Consider the following 22,751-nt stretch of genomic DNA (forward strand, 5'->3'; position numbering starts at 1 on the left):
ACAGGGATGCAGTTTAAGCCCCACCCTCTTCAACATTTACAATCAATCAATTGGCTAATACACTAGAGCACTCTCCTACTCAAGGTTTCCCTCTACATGACACAGAAATAGAGTGATGGTTAAACACTGAACGGTTAAACACTGGCAAGAATTTACAAGAAGAGCGATTTATAAACTTTAGTGACAATGCGAGACTGCCTCGATTGTGCAAGTGACAATTCCTGTGTCAACTGTGCAGCTCGCTTTAGTGCAGACGCAATGTGATTTGAAGCCATTTTGAGAGGGAAAGAGAGCACGCTCGCGGTGATTCACACAGACTGTTTATGAAATTATGTCTCACAGACAGTTTCAAATTACTTTACAAGTTATTTAATGAAGAAATATGAATTGTACCTCACCTTCAGCATAATTTCACCTGCGCCGGACCAGGCCCGGATTAACAGTGTAGTGCCCTAGGGTGACCACACTTAAAGTGAAAGTGCTTTAATAAATTTACAGACATTTAGAGAGGCTCAGAGGTGGCATGGATGTTTTAAATTCACAATGTTGTGAGATTAAGGTTTTAAATATAAAATTTGGAATACAGAACTATTGTTTGATTTAAATTTAAATAACTGAAATGACGCTTTAAAAATAAAAATGCCAGCAAGTGGCGGCAAGTCACTGAATCATTCATTCAATTGATTCATTTGAATGGCTGATTCATTCAGGAACAAAGCAAGTGTCTTTAAATGAATCTAGTGATTCAATTATCCATTCATAAAATCGCAGGTTCATTCATAAACGAAACACCGCTTGGAGATGCGCAGTGGCTCAGCTGTGACTGTTTGAAACCATCTTCGTTGAAGAAATGGAGCAAAATCAGGCAATATTGTTAAAGTCATACAATGTATGTCACTTAATATTAACTTGTTTATTGAACTGTTGTATTCATTTAATATCACATTTGCAAACTCGCTTAATAACCTTTAAAAGCCGTCACTCACTCCAGTTCATCACGATCTCACAAAGCTCCATTATAATCAATGAAACTCTCTACACTGCACAACGAATCTCTTATTTACACCCTGTCTACACTTGTTATAACGAGAGGATTTGTATAACTCAGCTGAGGATTTGCATAACTCAGCAATGAACAAAACTCCAGTATTTTGAGTGGATTCTGAATTGCATTCAAGGAATCAACATGTGTCTGCGATACAATACTCAACGCTGCAAAAAGACGCAAGTAGACATCTTTGAAGCTCCCCGGGCTCAAATTCAATATGTTGATCGGGTTAGTCGCACAGGTGCTCCTAAATATTTTTTGATAGGTCGCACGCATTACTTTTCAGTCGCAAATGTGACTAAAATGGTCGCATTGTAGAGCCCTGGCTATGTGTCATGATATTTTCTTTTTTTGTTAAATTTATGTTTCGCACAACCGCAATGCTGCCTATCCACTCCAACAGGGGGGAGGGGGCAAAGCTGTGACCTGACCCAATCGCAATTCTTTATTATATCATTAACTGTTCATTTTGTATGCATCTCCATCTCTTCCAGCAAAATAATATATTTGCAAAACATGAAAAATATTTTAAAGGTCTAGTCATTATCTTAATGACTTGATGCCCCCTATTGGCTGGTACCCCAGGGCACTTGCCCAATCCCATCTATGGATAATCCGGCCCTGCGCCAGACAGAGGCCGAGACGGTGCCGCTGCATATCGTGCCAAACCTCTCATCAGCTTGAGATGGTGTTTTTTTTTTTTTGAGATCGGCCTTTTTTTTTTTTTTAATTGCTGAGTGTTGAACCACCTTCTCCTGTGTTATACTGTACAGACGTGAATTTACTTTTCCTTCAACCTGAGGTTTATTCATTACACTTTTTGTGAAAGGTCCGTCACATTTGCTATACAGAACTTCTTATATTAAAAACCAATCAAGCCCTGCTCATATTTAAAAAGTAACACATAAGTAACATACTGCATTACTTTTTAAGGAGTAATGCAATATTGTAATGCATTACTTTTAAAAGTAACTTTCCCCAACACTGCTCTCAACCATTCGGCCCACACAGAGAAACAAGTACGTCACCCATTGGACAAACACCATCAACCAACACAAATTAGAATGTTATTCGGCACTAAATCGAGAGTACACCATGGCTAGCTACCTGAGCACAGTGACTGATGTGAAACTCAGGAAAACATTGACAATGTACAGACTCAGCGAGCACAGTCTGGCCGTAGAGACAGGCCGGCGCAGACAGATATGGCTCTCCCAACAGGAGGGAATCTGCTCCCACTGTGAGGAAGTGCAGCGCTGTTTCGATCTCTCCCAGACTACCCAAAATACCAAAACATTAGAGACCACTTTTACCCCAAAATTAATCATATGTTTCCCCAATTTAACATTTGTAGCCCAACCGAAAAACTGTTTCATTCTTGGCGAAAAAGCCAAATGTGCAATTATTGCTGCAAAATTTGTAGCATCGTGCCATCACCTGAGGGACAAACACAATCCAGAAACAAACAGCCAATAGACGTGCATAATGCTCCAATTCTCAGTCCAGAGACAGAGCTATATTGTTCCAAATTACACTGTTGTATATGTTCACTTCTCCTATGCATGCTTTGGCAATGCAAAATGTGCTTTTGTCATGCCAATAAAACTAGGGTAAATGAATTGGAGAGAGAGAGGGGGACTCATTTGGTATTCATGTCACTCTTTTGGCAGTGAATAGCACCACACAATGGTGCTTTTTATCCTTCTCTCAAGCAAAAAAAAAAAAAGCATGGAGCAGACTTGAAAGTGGAGCTTGAGCAAGAGAGGAAAAAAAAAAAAACCTAAGCCAAGCATCATCACTACCGATTTAAACAAATCCTAAACTATTAAGTATCACAATCCTGCATCTTAAACTGTAGATCATACACTACGCCAACAACAACGCCAAGTTCATGGATTTGATTCCCAGTGAATGCATGAACTGAATTTATAAGATATAATCTTATATACATCTGCCAAATGCTTAACTGTAAATGTGTGATGGACTTGAATCTTGTGTGGCTTTCTGAGCTACTGCTCTTCAGCCCCACATACTTTTCAGAAGGAAAAAAAAAAAAAAATTCTAGTTTTTGTTTTATTTAAAACTTCAAAAGGTAGAAAAACAAATAACTAGGAATTTGACTAGACTCAATACTCTCATATGCATTGGAAAGGTGGCGGTCAAGGGTTAAACTTACATGGGTTCAGCAGCACAAATGTGACATCCTCTAAGCTGTTGAAGACTGAACACATTTACCTGCAGCATCCTCTAGTGGGCTAGACATGAGCCTTCTGGGTTGGAATGTCGGGTGTTTGGGCAGCTGCATGTCCCCTTTCAGACCCACATACAGCTCTGTGTGGCACATACGTATCCTTAATTATCCATCAAAATTGTTATTTATTTCTGAAGACTTTTGGGCTTTGATGTAAACACTGTATGCAAAAATGTGGGGTTGTGAGGTGTCTCACCTGATAATTCATCTGCTTCACTTTTCTGGGGAGTTGATGTTTCTTTATCCAAATTGTGCTGAATAAATGTATTTTTTAATATAAACATGCATTATAAGCACACCACATTGAAATAAACTTGTACCTCTTCAATAAGATTATCAAGTTCCTCCAGTGGTAAACTGATTTCAGAAACAGTCTTGTTTTGGAAACCTTGGGGGGGGGGGGAGATGCACAAGTTTAGGAGCTTTAAATCAGTATAAGCCATTTTCTGAGACTAGCCTTATGCAATCATACCTGAATCAGCAGTTGACTCTTTGAAGGATGAATCCATGTTCAGTGATCTCCCTAGTTTGACTTGAGACTGCCAGTCTTCACTTGCCATTCTTTTCTTTCCTCGAAATCTTTCTTTGGGTGTTGAATACTAGGAGGAAAATTAATAAAGACCCACGTTTTTATACCCTGTATAAATTTAGCTATTTTTTTCCCCCCACTGCAAATCTACTGACAAAAATGGCATTCTACCTTAGAGAGCTCCTCTTCATTACTGCTGGGTGATGAAAGAGGAAGAACTATGGAAGAGTTAAAAAAAAAAATGAAATAAAAACAAGGTTGCAGAATATCTGAAGGATTTTATAAAGTAATGTAGTCCTGCAGGATGAGTAACTGATAGCCTACCTCTGAGTTTGCCCTTAGCTCTAGGCTTTCTCCTGCTGTAGACAGCATGTGGAGTGTCCTTGCGGAGACAACATTCATCTGAATGCATCAACTTCATTTTCTTCTGCAATCAACCACATTTTTTCATCATTACATTTATGCATTTAGCAGATGCTTTTGTCCAAAGCTACTTAAGTCTACTTAGTCAAAGAGCCAAAAATTTTCAGTGTACAAAGCCAGGTTTCTAGAAAGCTTGATTAGGCAAACTACAGCATTCTTGAATGTACAGCTGTCTAATATGTATAAAATTACCAATTAACTGAGTGGAACCTTACCCCCATAAACATCAGAAATCTAAATACAGTACATGTAGTACATTTAAGATCCACTTAAATAAATGGCTCATTGATAATCAGAGCGGTCAACATTAACTTACTTTTAGACCTGCTCTCATTGCCCCCTGGTGGCTTTTTGCGTGCATGTATGTGTCCATGCATTTTGTCTGATGTTTGTCTGAATGTTGATCTGTTGTGTTTCTATTGTACATTTTAGCTTAATAGTACTTTTTTTCTAATTGTTTTGTATGTACACATGTACTTTTACTCTTTTTTTCAGGGTGACTTTTACCATCTGTCTAGGGACTTCAGGTGAAAAATAGCCTTTTGGCAAACTCTGGCATATTGACAAATGTTTATTAATATGCATTGTCCCTGTAATAAATAAATAAAAAGGAATGAAATTTCTGCAAATAACAGAGCCTTTACATGTTCTAGCTAACCTTAACAGGAGTTCTTCCCAGAGTGTCAGGGAGGGATTTCGTAGACCTGATAAAGAAAAATGTTTTAGGGAAACTACTGTAAGTGACACTCTTACATTTCATACTGATTTTAAAATTAGATGTCAGCACTGTCAGACCAGAAAGACCATAGCACTTACCCGTTAGATGATGTCTGACAGAACAATACAGTCTTGGCACGAGCAACCTAAATTAAAAAAGCCAATCTTAAATTTGTTAAACTTAAAAACTGAGAAAATTAAAGAGAACTTAAAAGTAAGGTAGGTTACAATTTGACTAATGGCACAATCCATTACGGTAGAAAACTGGCCTTGTAACTTAATTTTACAAGTTTATAATTTTCAGTAGTCATTTGAGTGGCACTTTACGTACGTTAAGATCAAGTTAAACAAAATTAAACTAAATCGAGAGCCAAAACGTTGGTAAAGAAATTCATATTAAATGGCACAGTGTAAGGGTGTTTAAGAGGACAGTGGACCTGATAGGTGTCTCTGCACACCACTGACCTGGTACCTCCACAAAGCAGTCATGAACGCTATAGTCTTTGGATTCCTGTCATGTGACTTCCCTGACCGGTCTGTGTCAAAAGTGTCACTCTGACATTGAGACACCTCAAGGATCACCTGGGGCAGCCACATAATACACATCTACTCATATGCCAGAAAACTACAAATTTTCAACAAGTGGCCTTAAACATTATTCCTTGTCATTTAGAATCCAAAGTGTGCTCTAAAGTGTCCAGTACTAGTTCTTGGGGGAAAGATCAAAAGGCAGCAAATTGTGACACCTGCTTTGGCACCATATAAAAATTTTGTATTTTGAAAAGGAACACTACTGAATTAAAAAAAAAAAAAAAAAAACCCAACACAGTAAAATTCTAGAGAACAGACCATGAAGTCCATTGGCACATTAGTACCAGCAGGGGAGTTTTAAAGGGGTTATGCAAGACAAATGTGGGCCCTTTTCTTCCAGATCGATGGTTTATTTTTTATTTTTTTCCCCTTTGACGCTTATGAAACTGAAAGAAACTAAATTAGAATTTTTTTTTTTTAATAATTTAGTATTTAACATGTATATTTTAAGTAACAATTTTTTTATTTTACATTTTAATTTTAGTTTCAGTTTGTTAACTATACACGTACATTTCACACACACTAGTTTTTGTTTCTGACCCACATTACCTTGAATTCTAATAAGCTTATGACACCAAAATTTGAGATACCAGTTAAATATTTTACAATTCTCAATTCCAATTCCACAGCAAAAACTACTAGTCTAACAAAAGTTAGGGACATTCAATAGATGTCATGATTTTTATACTGTACTGTATTTCCTACACCCTTAGCCTAAACTCTAGCACTCAAACAAAACTTCCTGCATTTTTAAAAGAGATCATTCTGTAAGATTTATGAGCTTGTTTTTCCATGTATACCAAGACAAATGTCCCAATTAAGGTTTAAAAAAAAAAAAAAAACCCCACACCACACACACACACACAACCTTATTACTATTCTTGTTGGGACATTTGATCCCCATAATGTAGGGAATACCAAGTACACACACACAAAGCATACCTCCGAATCTGAATGATCCTTAAATTGAAAGATGTCATGGCCTGGGCTTCCTTTGACTCTTCACTCACCAAAGAAAGAAAAGCATAAAACCACTGTTTTTTCTATCAGAGAGTACATGTACAGCAATTAATAGTCTTACTTGGATCTTGAATATTTGCTTGGTCCACTCAAAGGGGAACGCTGAAAAATGACTGGAAGTTGGTGAAACTGGGTGCCCATACAACCTCTTTAATTTGTCATCTGGATATATATAGTTACCTGATGGATGACTTTGGTTTCCGCAGCAGATGGACTTTAAAAAAAAAAAAAAAAAAAACACCACACACACAAAACACATTTCCATGAGAAAATCGGATATCAATCGGTCTTAAATTAAATTCAGAAATCAAGATGCCTGCTGCTCTCTCAAATGTAAACACTAGGATTTACAGAAATTTCACAAAGTAAACATGCCTGGTAAAAGTCTGCAGCACTGATGTTTGTTCATGCTGGTTTCCTGTGTAAGACAACATTTCATACTGATAAATCTGGAACAATGTACTATAAAATGAATTTCAACAAAGCATATCTGTTAGAGTAAGGTGCGTGCCTTCTATCTGATGCCAATCCCCTGTTTGCAGAGCTTCCTAGTAATAAAAAGGACATGTAATTTATAACCACTGGCATGTATGGGATATTTTTAAATACGACCATGATTCCTTAAAAACTGGGAAACAGTACATGCCAACACCTTTGAAACTGAGGAAGACTGTGGTTTATCTGGAAACACTTTTGTCATGGCTGTTTGGATGTGGTGTTCTGCACTAAAGATGATTTTGACAATTTTGCCAGTGATCTCTCCATGAGAGAGTGGGGTACTCATGTGAACTTCCAATATCTTCCGATCATCATGCTCTAAAGCAATAAGATAAAATAGACATTTGAAGAAATACGATTAATGAACAGATTTAAAAGCAATTCCAAATTACATTTAATCTACTTCAGATTTGTATTTAGTTTTAATACTAATAAGGAAAGCCATGATAAACATTTTATTATGAACTGAAGAAATGGTAGTGGTCAAGGCCATTTGTGATTAATCCCACCTTGAAGATCATACATGCTGACAACATCTTTAGGCAGGTGAATCAACTCCCACAGTGTGTTCTACCACAAATGGAAGCTAAGTTTAGCTACACTACTGATTGAAGAAAAAATAAAAAAAAACTTTTTTGTACTTCAAAACATATTTCGGACACACCTTTGGGTCATTTACAAAGAAACTAATGGTTGATGTTCCAATGTTGAAATCCACCCAAAACTCCTTTAGAAACTCATCTTCAGGCTTGAACAGCTAAAAAGAATCAAACAGGTGGTAGAAATTGCAGTGTACAAGTAACTTGTTGGAAAGAAGAAGAAAAAAAAAAAATAAAAAATAAGACCTTTCATGCTTACCTCAGCTGAATCAAGAAATGCCTGAATACAAGGGAAAGAGAACACTCTAGGACAGAGGGACAAGATCATGCAAACATGTCAAAACTTTACAGGACAACGCTGACTGGATAAAGCCTGCATTGTAAAAAATAAACAAAACTCAAATATACCTTCTTGAGTTGCCAAAATAACTGTTGAGTTCATTCAGAAATGTCCTACAGTCCTTTAAAAAAAGAAAAATAGAAGAATTCCAATACCAGTTTAAAACCAATACATGCTTGGTGATTCTAGTACTTTGAGCAGTGAAAAATGCCTAAACATACAGTTTCAAAATCTTTGTCACGAATTGAAGTAAAAGCTGAAGCAAAGCTTCTGAAACTGAACCATTTGTCAGCAAAATCTTCTCTTAGTTTCCTTGGTGTCATCCTGCAGAGTGCTTCGGAAATGGCCACCTGCATTTCATAATCTGGTGACAGCATCAAATATTACAAAATTAACATTGTATCAAACACAAAGTCCCTAGATTATTCTTTTCAAAAAATGATGGCTTACCACCAATGTCTGTCAGCGCTTTTGCCAAGTTCTCTCTGTAAGAAATGACAACGCAAGTGTTTGCGAGGAAATTCGCCTTTTTCCTAACGGAAACTAGGTCTGTTTGTGCTGTACAGAAATCTGTTGTCCACTAGAGCGCAGCCTTGCTTGTAATGGGATGTCGCTCATTTGAAGTGTAAATGGATGTGTAACCGCCGTACTCTGTAATGGCAATTAATGTATGCTGAATGATAGCTTACAAGAGCCCGACATGGTCATCTGACTGGCAGAGTTTCTTCCTTATATCTTTGGGACTGCTGTCCAACATAGAGTTTATGGTTCTGATGGCCTGTGTACAAATAATGTCAAATTATTTCACAGGGTAAATGTCTTAGACATTTATTTGATTAATTATTTAATTTTTTTTTAATTATTTTTTTTTTTGCATTTTTAACAGCTTTATGACAATTACCTCTAGACGCAGACAGAAAGGCACTTCATAATCCAAAACAACAGCCCCAAACCGCAGCAAAAATATATCCAGGATCTTATTGCTGCCTTCAAGCCATACCGAATTATTATTATTATTATTAAGCTATACACAAAAAATGTAATAAAATAAAAGTCTTCGAATAGGTCACCTGCAATGGTGAGCTGACACAGACTCTGTTAAAAAAAAGGGGGGGGGGGGTCTTTAAAATTAGATAGATAGATAGATAGATAGATAGATATATAGATAGATAGATTTACCATGGCAACCTCGTAGAAAACTTCTATGAGATTCATGGCGTCCCTGGGTGGTTTGTATTGTTCTTTGAGATGCTCTGACGAAATCTCGAACCAATTCAACATTTAAAAAGCGAGCAGATTATAAATTGTCATACTGACCAGCAATTTAGAGATTTAGCATATCAGAATTATATCAGAATTAGATAAATATGCTTATCTTCACAACCAAGCCGTGATGAACGAGTTTCTGGATGCTATCTTCATCTTTACTAATTAGATGTTCCATTGCCCGTAATATTAAGGCAACGTTCTTATGTTCGTTTTTATGCAGCTCCTGACGAAGAGTAAGATTGTATATGGTTAAGAAATGTCCACTTTTGCAATGGCGAATCTTAATCAAAACTGAAAAACATGTTTAATAACATGAATAATTGTAACATTACTTAAGTCACAATCCTACAAAAAAGAACCGTTGATATTGCACGAAAATACAGAAAAAGCAAATTCATAACCTGCCTTAATGACAACTTCGTCCAGTCGATCGGCCAAGGACACAGAAGATTTTTCTTCAATAAGAACCATAATAGCCATGCTAAGGTTAGTTTGGACAAAGGCATCATGAAGTCTACACGTAAACTGTATAAGTAAGAGAAGCACTGGATGAATGTGTGGAACACTAAAAACAACAAACAACTCAATAGGGTCCATTGTGCTTCAATTTAAAGTAAAATTATAGTGCAAGTACCCCAAGGATAATAGACAGTCAATAAACCAAAGTGATTTATTAGTCCGTATAAACCTATCTTTAATATAAACCGACAATGACATAATAAACCTCCAGAGAACAACTCACACTCATGATGCACAAACAGGCAAGCTCTTCTTCAGATTGTAGACTGTCTAATTAAACACACGTGGCTTTTAATTATGGCTCTATATCCGCTTTTTTACGCCCATGACCCTTTGCGAAGTGACTTCCGCTAACCTGTAAACAATCAGGGGAAGGTATGCTTTATGAAGCATTTTTAAAAACTCGGAACAATGAGGTGATATTACTCACCTTTCGATCATGGAATATTGAAAGAAAGTGTACAACAAATTATAAATCACTACAACAAACCATGCATAACCCCAAAAGCTCGATTATTTCCACAGCAATATTACAGCCGTGTTAAATATCACTGTAGTAATATAGGCCTAGCCTATGTCTGTATTATGTAGGCTAGCTAACATACATTGCCTTGTAACATAGGCTACATTGCCCAAAAATGTTTAATGAACATTGAGTGATAATATTTCAATGTGATTTCCGTCCTTTTGACAGAAACACTGCTAATAGGGATTACAAGTGAAAAGAGGAGACAATTGCTTTTTAAAGTGAAAACAAACCTGGAAAGAAAAGTGAGGATTTGTGGAGAAAAGGCAAAGATTCATAATGCATTCCAGTGAATTATCCATGGGATGAATCGTAAATTAAATGTTGTTCTTTATTTGTTTGTTTGTTTGTTTACTTGTTGGTTGGTAAAGAGAAACACAAAGAGGGAAAAATACAGAGCTCCTACTAGACATTCTTATCACATTGTAGTCTCAGGTAAAGATGGTAAAATTATTTATTAAAACAAGACTCAGAATGTGTTAACTATTAATTACCAACTATTTATGACAGTACGAATATTTTCTGAAACACTGTATACATAGTGTTTGATCTGCGTTGGGTTTAAGAAAGTCTGAGAGAGCATTAAAAAATTGGAGTGAGGGGGCAGCCAACATGTCATAAATACACGTTGCTGGATCTGTGAAAACGTCATTATAGTTTCTGTAGGTTGTAGAAACATAACTGTCATTTTTCATAGAGTTTGCATAAATATAAAAATACAAAATACATGAATATTGTAATTTATTTGTTAGCAGGTTATTTGTTATTTGTTAGATTGCCTTTCATATTAGTGAATAAAAAAAATGAATTGAATTTAAATCAATTGAAAATAAAAGAATCTCGGTATAAAATCACATAAAATTAAGATGCTTCTAACAACCTGAACCTGTAGGACAGTTCGAAAGATTCGAATGGCTAAGATCAAAACAAGGCTTATGATGCTTTTGTAAAACAGTTTAAAGAGATACAGAGGTATTATTAGAGTTTATATTCACGGGTAGTAACATAGTAGCATCAGTGAAGTGTTCTGACTACCCCTTTGTATGGTAACTGCATGGTAACATAATTAGTCATACTTATGAGCCAAGCCTGCACCAAAAGATAGGCCTACGTAAATTCACGTCATTTGCGCTGTGTATGGACTTGTAGATGTAGCCTAAAACGCCGACTTGGCATCGAGATAAAATGCCAGTGAAAAATACTATTTCTCTACATATAAAACACATATTTATGTGTATGTGTGTGTGTGTGTGTGTGTGTATGTCTGTATGTATGTATGTATGTACGCATGCATTTATCCGTTCATTTATGCATGCATGCAACGTTTGCTTTCATGGTTACAGGCGTCTTTGCCCGGTAATTGACTTGTATGATGTGCTATGAAATTACAGTCTATTCCTGAAATGCTTCAGACGATTCTATGAAGGTACATTTTAGGTATACACGTTCATTGTTGCGTTTATTGAAAATAAAGCAACATTGCGCACCACAATTTCAGACACCCTCATGAAATCAGAAGTTAATGGTGGTAAAGTATAAAAAAATAAAGAAGTAAGACTAAAATAATCCTGTCTGAATTTGTGTGTGCGCGTGCGCAAATTACATCTACAAAGTAATTTGCAACTTTGAAACTTCGCATGATACTATATATATATATATATATATATATATATATATATATATCAGTGACGACAAATCCAAAGGAACAAGGCAATAATACAAAGAAAATAATGAACAAACGATAGGCTGCAATAGTTTTATCAAATGAAATAATAGGCCTAATAATAATAATGACGATAATAATAATGGCAAGAACAACAACAACAACAACAATAATGATAATAATAATAATAATAATAATAATAATAATAATAATAATAATAATAATTGCTACCACGAATGCGTAACCGGTACTCGCAACTGAGTGTCTCGTTAATATTATGGAAAATTTATCAAATAAAACAGCTTGCCTTCATATGTATGTATGAATGAGTATCATTATCGTCTTAAGAAAATCACATTCTTGTTGGTGAAAAATTAGGACAACTTGTATTTTCTGCAAAAAGAAGATTCCAACTAAACATTTATTTATGTATTTATACTTGCACTGTTAAAATATTTTTAGACTGAACAATCACAATGAAAAAAAAAAAAAAAAAAGCACTGTTAGCTTACATTTGCACCGTGCAGCCCAAAAGGTAGCCTACATTTAACTAAATTAAAAACACATTAGTACAGTACGCCTATCATTTTGTGGTGTCTTGTATTCTTGTATAGACACGGTATGTATTTTAGGAGGAGACTCGCTTGCTTTTCAAGATACCAGTTAAATTTTTTTAATGATGTATTTTGGAATATTTGAAATGAGATTACTTTAAGACTCCAGTTGATAGATAATGGATTACCTAATTACAAGAGTCTTGCAGTCTATTATTATTATTATTATTATTATTATTATTATTATTATTTGAACCCTTATGTTACAAACAGAAAAAAAGCAACGCCATTCATTTAAACTTCGTGTCCAGGGTGGATGCATCACCTGAAAATCACTTGCATTTGTAATTTTTTAATTAATGATTATCAGTGATCGCATATAGATACATAAAAGGTGCGTGTTTATGAGCTGCGTTGTGTTTGTTGTGTTAACGACCGGTCCGTGTTGTGTCAGCAGTGCGGCTTTTCGTTTACACACAACAGCTAATGACCTGCAGTAGATCACATTACCTTACCAACTGGACCAGTCCTGTTCTGTGACCATCAGCCTCAGCTCAGTCCCAGTGAAAGTCACTCGCATAAATTTCGCTGACTTCTCATGAAATACCACACCGTCGGGTTCACTTTTAAAAGAGGCTGTAATTTTCCCCTTAAAACTGTAAACGCAAAGATAAAATCTGGAATGTGTAAGGAAATTTTATTTAACACAAACTGTGCCATTTCCACCCTGTAGTCAAATATCGAGCTGTCGTTGGTTTTGTTGCGAAAGGATTTGCCGTTAGTGGAGGTGAAACGCAAGGATCGTTTAAAGTGAAAGAACTCAGTGTTTGAGGTAGTGCGCGCGCGCTGTGTGTGTGTGTGTGTGTGTGTGTGTAAGTCCAGCCTCCTTCTTTACATATACACAGCAGCGTTTACCTGAGACCATTACCTGTGTGAAGCGCACCTGGACGGACTCACACAAACGTGGATTTTTACAAGATAAAATCCAAAAGACGTGACTTCGAGATGTATGATCCATTTTTTAAAATGATCTAGACTCCGAGCAAAATTTTGTCTTCAAGCTGTTTTTTAATTCTTATGGTTGCTATGATCCGGAGTTGACTCGCATCATGTCCAAATCCTCAGATCAGTTTGACAGCTCAGATTGCGTGTGTTCATTCGGGATGAAGATGACCTGGGATATAAACGACCCCAAGCTTCCACAGGTAAAGATTTAATATTTTTACGCATTTGTAGGCAAAACGGAACATAATATTTCCTTTTCTTTTGGTATAGCTACTTTTCATTCTTGTTTCAATGTTTCAGCTTTACTTTCATTTGTACAAAGTAAAGTAGGCTACACAAAAAGCATTTTATAGTTTCTATATGTCTGTCCAAATTTTTGAATTGCATTAGATGTCCTCTCGCAAAATAAACATCTGAATATGGTAATAATAATGAAAACATTATTTTTCCAGGACACAAAGCAGTATGATGCGTTCCAGGAGTGGACGGATGGATATGTACGTTATATCTACAGCAGTGAAGATAAGAACGCACAAAGACACCTGAGCGGATGGGCCATGAGGAACACCAACAATCATAACTGTCAGATCCTGAAGAAGTCCTGTCTTGGTGTGGTGGTGTGTTCACGGAACTGCTCTCTCCCAGACGGGTCCAAACTTCAGCTGAGACCGGCCATTTGTGACAAGGCACGACAGAAACAACAAAGTACGTTCAGGAAATTTGTCTCCTAACACCCAGCATCTACCAAACGAGTTGGTCGTGTAAGAAACGAATCTGATAAGAACGAACAAACATATTTCACACTACAGGCTTGTTGTAGCGCGTAGTGTGAAATACCTTTGAAATATATGAATAGCAAGGAATCGCATTCTTATCAAGAATCATTTTATTTTCTGTATATCGTTTTCGCATTGGATGGAGTTCATGATGTTACATTATAGGTTTTTCAGATCAGCGTGTCAATTCTAGATGTCATCCCATACCTACCCTGCTAAAAAAAATAATAATAGAAGCCCAATAGAAACCATCACAGAAATTCCAGTGGTTTCCATTAAAATACCATTATGAACCATTAGCTTTTTCCAGTAAAACCATTACAAAATTCCTTTTTGTAGTGTGTTTTGGGCATTTTTTTCAATAGAATTTAACATCCCACCAATAGAATCCATCACTTACCAGTAGACACCATTATAGTTTCCATTAAAACCAATACTATTCCCATTATAACCATTAAATCCATTACATTTAGAACGTCCCAATTGTTTTCTTTAAAGAACCAGTATATAGTATAATAGATTTTGCAGTGAGAATGCTCAATAGACTGACAGACCCTGGCACACTCTTTTATGTCAGTTTAGCCTGACCCTCTCACTCATGACCTTGACTGTTTGGCTCAATCAAAACACTTAACCTCTTGTTTGCACTGACTTGTGTTCAGTTGATAAAGCTATACACATGAGAATTTCATTAAAATATAAAAATAAAATCTGTAATTATAATAATACTGTTTATTCATACATTTGCAGAAAAGCTTTGTCCAAACTGTAACTCAGCTCTCGAGTTGATTCCGTGCCGAGGTCACAGTGGCTATCCAGTAACCAATTTTTGGAGAGTAGATGGGAAGGCAATTTTTTTCCAGGTGAGTTTAATTGATAATGTTTTGATTTGCAAATGACATTTTAGAAATATTTAGTCAAATAACCAAAACATGACATATTTTTTAATTTATTCAAAAGACCTAGGCGGGCTGGAGCCTAAAGTCAAAAATGTAATTTAATATTACTGAATAAACTTTTATACTTAAGAGTACACCAAGTCATTTTTTGAAGAATCAGAGAAGGTAGAAATAAACATCAGGTAGACATAAGTAAACAACTCCTTTTACAGTTTACTAAGTATTAAATACTTTAGAAAAACCATAAGCTTTAATTGCACAGATTGATGTCACTGTAAACAGTTATGTAAATAGTTATGATTTATGCATATAAATGTGAGATTTTTCCCTATACCCCATTCACACTACACTGCCTGTTTTAAGGCAAAAGGAGTACATGACCACCCCAGACCAGAGAGTAAGTCTGAAACAGAGGCAAGAAGGAGTGCAGTGAAGAGAAGGATGTCTTCACCTCACTTTTCACAGAAAAGAAGACTGGTGGAGCAAGAGGTAACACACACATATTCATAAAAACTGTGACACTTAATGTTAATCCCAAAAACACAAAATGATTATGTATTATTTAGAAGTATTATTATTATTTACAGTATAATTATGTAGCAATTAGAAAACATTTTTCAGACACACAACTATACCTTCTTTGTAGCCTTTATTTTATTATGCATTAGAAGGGTATTCTTAAGACATTATAACATATTAACCTACTCACCTTGTGGTTACAACTTTAAGAGTATGATGATTTCTGACACATGACGAACACATTATATTCTGTTAAGTGATTTGTATAATGCTTCTATAGTGTTTTATATGTTGCATATATTGACATTGTTTAAGATCTGCACAGTATCTTTCTATATCTTATGAGTGGCTGTTTACTGTACCATTAAAAAAAAAAATATTCTCGTAAACATCCAAAAGGCTTTATAATGTGGCCATAATATTTATAAGTGTTCTTTGTCTGCTTCAGGTAAAGAAACATAAATTAAGTTTTATTTAAACAACCATAAGATATCATGAATGAGTATTGTGATATCAACAAAACCGTATTGCATTATTCCAGCTATAAAAGGGTTACCACTGATATTAGGTAACCACTGAAATCATAGGAAACACTCAGTATGAAAAACTTCCCCTAACCACTTATAAGATGTAGCAAGAGACTGTGCAGATCTTAAATAATGTAAATATTTGAGACTTATATATGAGCAATATCACTCTTTTAGCAGTGTGATATGGCTGTATACCGGCACAGCTGTGATGTGGCCGTAGACAAGCCATATACAGCCATATCGCAATGCTACGAGTGAGATATTGCATTTATGCAACAGTTCGACGGCAAGGGTGTGTAAATACATAAGAAACAACAATGGTTAAGTTGTTGTTTTAAAAACTCTCTTTTGTGCAGAACTACTTGCTTCAGCCACAAATTCAAATCTCAAGTTGATAGTTTAACAGCTGAGCCCAAGCCTCGGTTACTCATTCGAAAACTTCACTTTAGAACTTGTAACGTAGGAATGTTGTGTTGCTTCATTGAACACTTATTGTATTACTGTATTAAAAGCTCACCGTATTATGTAGAGTATTATGAGAGCGAGAAGGACTGAGCGAGTGTGATTACCTGCATCTGATTTATTCTTCAGCTCAAACTCATATTCACAATAAAACATTAGTTTGAATGTCCTCTGAGGAAAGCGATATCTTTCATCTGTTAAGGGTGATTTCCGATGACAGCGCTGCTCAGAGCCTTTGTTGGCTTCGTCTTACAAGCTGTTATTGAAAAGTAAAAATAACTTCTTTGTTTACAACCCTGTTTCAGTCTCTTTCAATATAAAATTCTTTACTTATAAAAGTCAGCACTCATTAATAAAAACAGTCTCTTGTCGCCATCTAATGGTGGAATAATGTAACTAAAATCACCATCACGAACACATACACCATTTCTCAATAGTAAATACTATTTTTAAATCCTACTTTTATTTATATAAATAATATTTATTGAATAATATTACAGCATTAATATTACATAAAATATAACGTGATGAGATTTTGCCTAAAGCCAAAACTATTTCCTCTGGAACAAATAATAGATTAATGAGACCAAAGACTGCCTGTTAGATTTACCCAAAACAAATTATATCTCATGTTTCGCCACTATAGAAATATCAGAGCCAGCGGCTCCAGATGAGCTGGCCGAGGTGAGGCTGCTCTCTGTGGGTTCATGAGCGCTGAACGCCCGCTGACACCCTGGAGGTTACATCTCCGAAACCGTCGAAGCAAATTTTCAAATAGACGTTATCTTTATGAACAAACTGTATATTTGAAGTCTAAACAAGTACATTCTCACCTAAAATCTCTTAAAAACTACATCCCGTGACAAAAACAGTATAATTTTTAAAATTATAGTGGATTAGGGCATCCGCCATTACACTCGCTGTGAGAAATACAGCAAGTGGAGTGATAGAAATGGTGAAAAGGTTGGAGTTCATTAGAATATCCCACTCTTATCAGCCAATCAGATTTGAGGGCCAGAAATAACTGTTGTACCATGATCTGTCTGAATACTTGATTCTGACTGGCTGGCTGGTATGCATTAAAACCATTTCGTAGTTCGAAATCAGTTTTATCACTGTTCTATATTAATGCACTGCTTTAAGTGATGCACACAAACCCACACACATCACTCGCACACAAACACACATGTTGGTATTGGTTGTTTACGGGGAATCTTCATAGGCATAATGGTTTTTCTACTGTACAAACTGTATTTTCTATCACCCTACACCTAAACCTACCCCTTACAGAAAACTTTGTGCATTTTTAGATTTTCAGAAAAACACCATTTAGTATGTTTTTTTAAAGCTATTTGAATTACGGGAATATAGGCAGTGTCCTCATAAACCACCTTCACATTGTAATATCTCTGTCATACCCATGTCATTATATACTTTTTTGTCCCCATAAACCACCCAAACCAGTGCACACACACACACACACACACAGAGAGAGAGAGAGAGAGAGAGAGAGAGAGAGAGAGAGATCAGGAGATTGCAGATTGTACCGCGCACACACAGAAACTTGTTGTCAACCCTGTCCCATGACTTTTATTTATAAAATAGCCAAGAATGGATACTAGATCGCTACATCACATTCCTCAGCAACGAGGTGGTAAAATCGCTGTTTTTGAAGTAAGAGTAATTAGTGAATCAAAAACCTCTACTTTTTGTATACAGAACTAAAAATGTGCTGTTTACAATGATATGATGACTTTTGAGTGGATTAGGTATTAAATGCTTTTTGGCAGCTCTCCATATGAAGGGCCATTTGCAGAAAACTTATCTTCGATTTTCTGTTGTCACTAGCCTGGACGTTACCATGACATGGCCTTTCCAAATATCCACCAGCTCACCATGGAGGGCCCAGAGCGCTTCAGCATCATTGCAGAGTCCAACTTCCCAATACAGACCCAACACTATCCTTCTTTCCAGAACACAGAGCCCTACAAGTTCCCTTATGACACACACACAGCAGCGGCCATGACGGATGCTCCGAGCTCACTGCAGAAGCCTGCCAACCACCGTCTGTATATGACCCGCCCTCCTTGTGGGTATGACTTTGCAGTCCCAGGATACCTTGGCTCAGGGCCTTATCCAACAGCACTGTATAAGGATCCTTCTAGCCCACAAACTGAGACAGAACCCAGTAAGTCGGGGAGCAGTCTGAGTGGCATGCCTCATGGCACGAGTCCATTAGGCAGCCATGAGCGGAGCTATGCAGAAACTACAGGAAAGCATCATGGCTGGAAGCAAATTCTTAGTAAAGGTGCCTATGGGGATAGAGGAGACTACTCTCAACTGCCAACCAACACCAACCACCACTACTACAACAGTGACTACCCATGTAGGTACACAGGACCTGCCCCTGCCACCCCGGCAGCATTGCAGACTATAATAACCACAACCACAAAAGTGTCCTACCAGCCATGCCCCAAGCCATCTGTTGTCAAATATGGAGAGAATATCTATGATGTGAAAGGCCTGTCTAACTGTAACTCAATCTTGGAAGAAGCCTCTTCCAACTCCTACTCGGACCTGAAGGTTCCAGAGGATTCGGGAGTGATCAAATCTGCCCTCTCATACCAGGACACGCTCCCAGCTAAAATTGAGAGGTCTGAAAACTTTGAGGGCTATCGCTACAGCAGTTACAGCTCAAACAGTTACCCTGAACGAATGTCACATCCCTTTAGGTACGATAGCGGAGAATACTGAGGGACTGCAGAAAGACCAAACAGGGTATAAAAAACAAAACAAAGCAAAAAACAAACAAACATTTAATAACAAAGCTAGTGCATAGAAATGTGTTGTTATTTATATTCAGTATTTGAGCTGTTTTAACGTCTTTAGTTTTAAAGTGATTGTAGATAGCTGGTGGATTTTTATGTAAACTTTTGATTCATATTGATTAAACAGACTGACATCAGTGTTGAGTACATTTCCATATATTCAAGTAATGTGTTTAAAGCCATGATTGGTAATTAGCTGTTGTATTTGAAATTAAAAAAAAGTGTCAAGGAAGGCAGGAAGGTTTTTTTTTTTTATATATTTGATGTTCATTAAAATGGTCTCTCTAACAAAACTGAGGGCATGTACAGCGTGATACTTTTTAGAACAAACATATGTTCATCTACAATAGAAAAAAGACACTTATTATGTTAGTCAAATTGATCTTTTTAAGAGGAAACTCAAAGAATCAGACAAAAAATCTATATAATATACATTTGGGATTGTAAAACAGGAAAATCCTAATACCTTTTTAGCTTTCACTCACAGATAATTTCTTAAAAATACCAATGTTTGCTCATATAGGAAGTCTAAAACATGATGTAATAACATATAATCATGGGCTTTGTGACTGAAAGCTTTTAAGGCATCTGAGAGAAAGCGAACACACTCTTCATAAACCATCTGAATCCAGCGAAGAATATTCCACTGTCAGAAAGGGATCAAGGATAATCACAAACAATTTATCGGCTGCTTTGAATGAGAGAGGTGCCCTGACAGGCTACAGACCTCCAACCACTCCACTTGACAGAGAAAAAGAGATACAATTAAACAGACAGATAAAATATCTGACAGTCCAGCAAAAAGAGAACACAGAAATATAAAGGCAAGGATACTGTTAACAGGCTATAAGTGCAAGCCAAAGAAGCTGTAATACCTGCTGCTGACAGCATCTCTCCTCACAGCCACTTTGTAACAGACAAACACGCAGGAATGAACTAACACACACTTAAGCTATGTTTTCAGATGTTCTATTAAGCCTTCACAAATGCTGTATTTATTAGTGTAATGTCAGTCACCAGTCATGATTTGGTTTGTGAATAATTGTGTGTTTGATTAAGTGTATGTCTGCTTGGAGGGGGAGGGGGGGGTATCGTTGTGTGTGTGGGGGGCATCATTAGCCAGACGTTGTGATTGTTCTTGACCTGCAGCTAGTTGAAAAATACAAACGTTCATTTCTCATCACCACATTTCTCATCTTGATGATCCTTTTGTAATTCAGGCCAAAGACATGCAAACTGTCAATCAGGGTCATTCCTGTAATGCTGTATCCTTTGAACTATGTAACTTTTACATCAATATTTTTGCAGTATAAAGTAAGTATTTCATTGCAAGGATAGGTCAATCAGAATTATGTAAATGTCTCAGATTGTAAATAATGTAAATAATATCTCCGATTTTTACACAATTTAAGAAAATGAAACTTGAAATGCCGATAAAATGATTTGTAATTTTATTAACATTAATTTTATTAACATTTCTAATATATATAATATATTCTAATATATATACATATATATATATATATATATATGCATATATATATATATATATATATATATATATATATATATATATATATATATATATGTATATATATATATATATATATATATATATATATATATATATACATATGTATATATATATGTATATATATATATATATATATACAGGGGTTGGACAATGAAACTGAAACACATGGTTTTAGATCACAATAATTTATTAGTATGGTGTAGGGCTTCCTTTTGCGGCCAATACAGCATCAGTTCATCTTGGGAATGACAGATACAAGTCCTGCACAGTGGCCAGAGGGATTTTGAGCCATTCCTCTTGCAGAACAGTGGCCAGGTCACTACGTGATGCTGGTGGAGGAAAACGTTTCCTGACTCGCTCCTCCAAAACAACCCAAAGTGGCTCAATAATATTCAGATCTGGTGACTTTGCAGGCCATGGGAAAATGTTCAGCTTCATTTCATGTTCATCAAACCACTCTGTCACCAGTCTTGCTGTGTGTATTGGTGCATTATCATCCTGATACATTGTACCACCTTCGGGGTACAATGTTTGAAACATTGGGTGCACATGGTCCTCCAGAATGGTTCGGTAGTCCTTGGCAATCACATGCCCATCTAGCACAAGTACTGGTTCTAGGGAATGCCATGATATTGCAGCCCAAACCATCACTGATCCACCCCCATGCTTCACTCTAGGCATTCAACAGTCCGGGTGGTAAGCTTCTTTGGAGCTTCTCCACAACTTAACTCTCCCGGATGTGGGAAAGACAGTGAAGGTGGACTCATAAGAGAGCAATACACAGCCACAGCCCAAGATTTCCGCTGCTGGCACCATTGAAACTGACGTTTGGCATTGGCACGAGTGACCAAAAGTTTGGCTATAGCAGCCCGGCCATGTATTTTGATCCTGTGGAGCTCCCAAAGAACAGTTTTGGTGGAAACAGGAGAGTTGAAGTGCACATTTAATTAGCTGTGGTTTCATGTTTTTTTGGATACAATCCGGGATAGCACCCGGACAACCCTTTCAGACGGCTTCCTCTTGCATTGACAGTTACTCCTGTTGGATGTGGTTTGTCCTTCATTTTGGTATGCTGACATTACCCTGGATACCGTGGCTCTCGATACACCACGAAGACTTGCTGTCCTTGTCACAGATGCGCCAGTGAGATGCGCACTGACAATTTGTCCCCTTTTGAACTCGGACTTGACTTGAAGTCTCCTATTATGTTGTGTGCATTGCAATATTTTATGCACAGCTGTGCTATTGCTCTGCTAATTCAAACTTCACAGTCTGCTCTTACTGGTGGAATGTGCAATCAGTGAAGACTGGCCACCATGTAGCGCAAATATAAACCTCCAAAACTATTTTGGCCAGTGTTTCAATTTCATTGTCCAACCCCTGTATATATCTTATTATGAAACTCCTGGAATATTTTTAGTAAATAGATTTTTTTTTAATAGTAAAAGTTAGTTTACATAACCTGAGACATGGCAAAGATGGCAACATTTGCCCAAACCAAAGTAGTGCAATGACATTCAGCCCTATTTAATGTCATAAGTATGTTTAGGAAAGCAAAAGTGTTTACTCTCCATAGCCCCACCAAATGGAATTGCAATAATGTCTGCTTTCAGACAAGTTTCTACCTAAACAGTTCCACAGTTTCCAGTTC

At 36.6% G+C, this 22,751-nt stretch overlaps 2 protein-coding genes across 11 annotated transcripts in view; one reads left to right on the forward strand and one right to left on the reverse strand.

The window, feature by feature from the left end:
* sycp2l (synaptonemal complex protein 2-like) overlaps positions 1–13,327 on the reverse strand; it is a 67,715-nt gene extending 54,388 nt beyond the window's left edge. For 4 of the 10 annotated variants that reach the window (XR_009269041.1, XM_058765211.1, XM_058765216.1 and 1 more), the window contains exons 1-26: positions 9,691–10,006; positions 9,390–9,508; positions 9,196–9,295; positions 9,087–9,111; positions 8,918–9,003; positions 8,706–8,794; positions 8,467–8,501; positions 8,238–8,380; positions 8,085–8,137; positions 7,936–7,981; positions 7,742–7,834; positions 7,587–7,647; positions 7,232–7,395; positions 7,091–7,127; positions 6,955–6,997; positions 6,760–6,793; positions 6,641–6,681; positions 6,502–6,559; positions 5,068–5,114; positions 4,910–4,955; positions 4,153–4,255; positions 4,000–4,046; positions 3,772–3,898; positions 3,620–3,687; positions 3,496–3,553; positions 3,284–3,379 (exon numbers count right to left, since the gene is read on the reverse strand). Coding sequence is in view for 8 of the 10 variants with exons in the window: in XM_058765211.1 (XP_058621194.1) it covers positions 3,284–3,379; positions 3,496–3,553; positions 3,620–3,687; positions 3,772–3,898; positions 4,000–4,046; positions 4,153–4,255; positions 4,910–4,955; positions 5,068–5,114; positions 6,502–6,559; positions 6,641–6,681; positions 6,760–6,793; positions 6,955–6,997; positions 7,091–7,127; positions 7,232–7,395; positions 7,587–7,647; positions 7,742–7,834; positions 7,936–7,981; positions 8,085–8,137; positions 8,238–8,380; positions 8,467–8,501; positions 8,706–8,794; positions 8,918–9,003; positions 9,087–9,111; positions 9,196–9,295; positions 9,390–9,508; positions 9,691–9,882 (2,011 nt within the window). In the remaining 2 variants the exon portion in view is untranslated. Of the gene's footprint in view, positions 1–3,283; positions 3,380–3,495; positions 3,554–3,619; positions 3,688–3,771; positions 3,899–3,999; positions 4,047–4,152; positions 4,256–4,909; positions 4,956–5,067; positions 5,115–6,501; positions 6,560–6,640; positions 6,682–6,759; positions 6,794–6,954; positions 6,998–7,090; positions 7,128–7,231; positions 7,396–7,586; positions 7,648–7,741; positions 7,835–7,935; positions 7,982–8,084; positions 8,138–8,237; positions 8,381–8,466; positions 8,502–8,705; positions 8,795–8,917; positions 9,004–9,086; positions 9,112–9,195; positions 9,296–9,389; positions 9,509–9,690; positions 10,008–10,027; positions 10,160–13,057 lie in introns of those variants that run through there. The other 6 variants (XR_009269042.1, XM_058765218.1, XM_058765215.1 and 3 more) reach the window with 5 other exon arrangements.
* A 149-nt stretch (positions 13,328–13,476) lies between these two features.
* Positions 13,477–20,624, forward strand: gcm2 (glial cells missing transcription factor 2). The gene is made up of 5 exons (XM_058765220.1): positions 13,477–13,752; positions 14,005–14,257; positions 15,079–15,191; positions 15,591–15,716; positions 18,587–20,624. Exons 1-5 carry the CDS (start codon positions 13,657–13,659, stop codon positions 19,490–19,492), a joined length of 1,494 nt encoding a protein of 497 aa, XP_058621203.1. The 5' UTR covers positions 13,477–13,656; the 3' UTR covers positions 19,493–20,624.
* Positions 20,625–22,751: the final 2,127 nt, after the last annotated feature.

Source organism: Onychostoma macrolepis, chromosome 24 (genome assembly GCF_012432095.1).
Source record: "Onychostoma macrolepis isolate SWU-2019 chromosome 24, ASM1243209v1, whole genome shotgun sequence".
NCBI classification, from domain to species: Eukaryota; Metazoa; Chordata; class Actinopteri; order Cypriniformes; family Cyprinidae; genus Onychostoma; species Onychostoma macrolepis.

Bases quoted from the DNA above. Each gene is read 5' to 3' on its own strand.
- gcm2 (XM_058765220.1), top strand. From the start codon at position 13,657: ATGTCCAAATCCTCAGATCAGTTTGACAGCTCAGATTGCGTGTGTTCA. The intron at 13,753-14,004 runs GTAAAGATTTAA...TTATTTTTCCAG, and splicing joins ACGACCCCAAGCTTCCACAG to GACACAAAGCAGTATGATGC. The intron at 15,192-15,590 runs GTGAGTTTAATT...GCCTGTTTTAAG, and splicing joins GGAAGGCAATTTTTTTCCAG to GCAAAAGGAGTACATGACCA.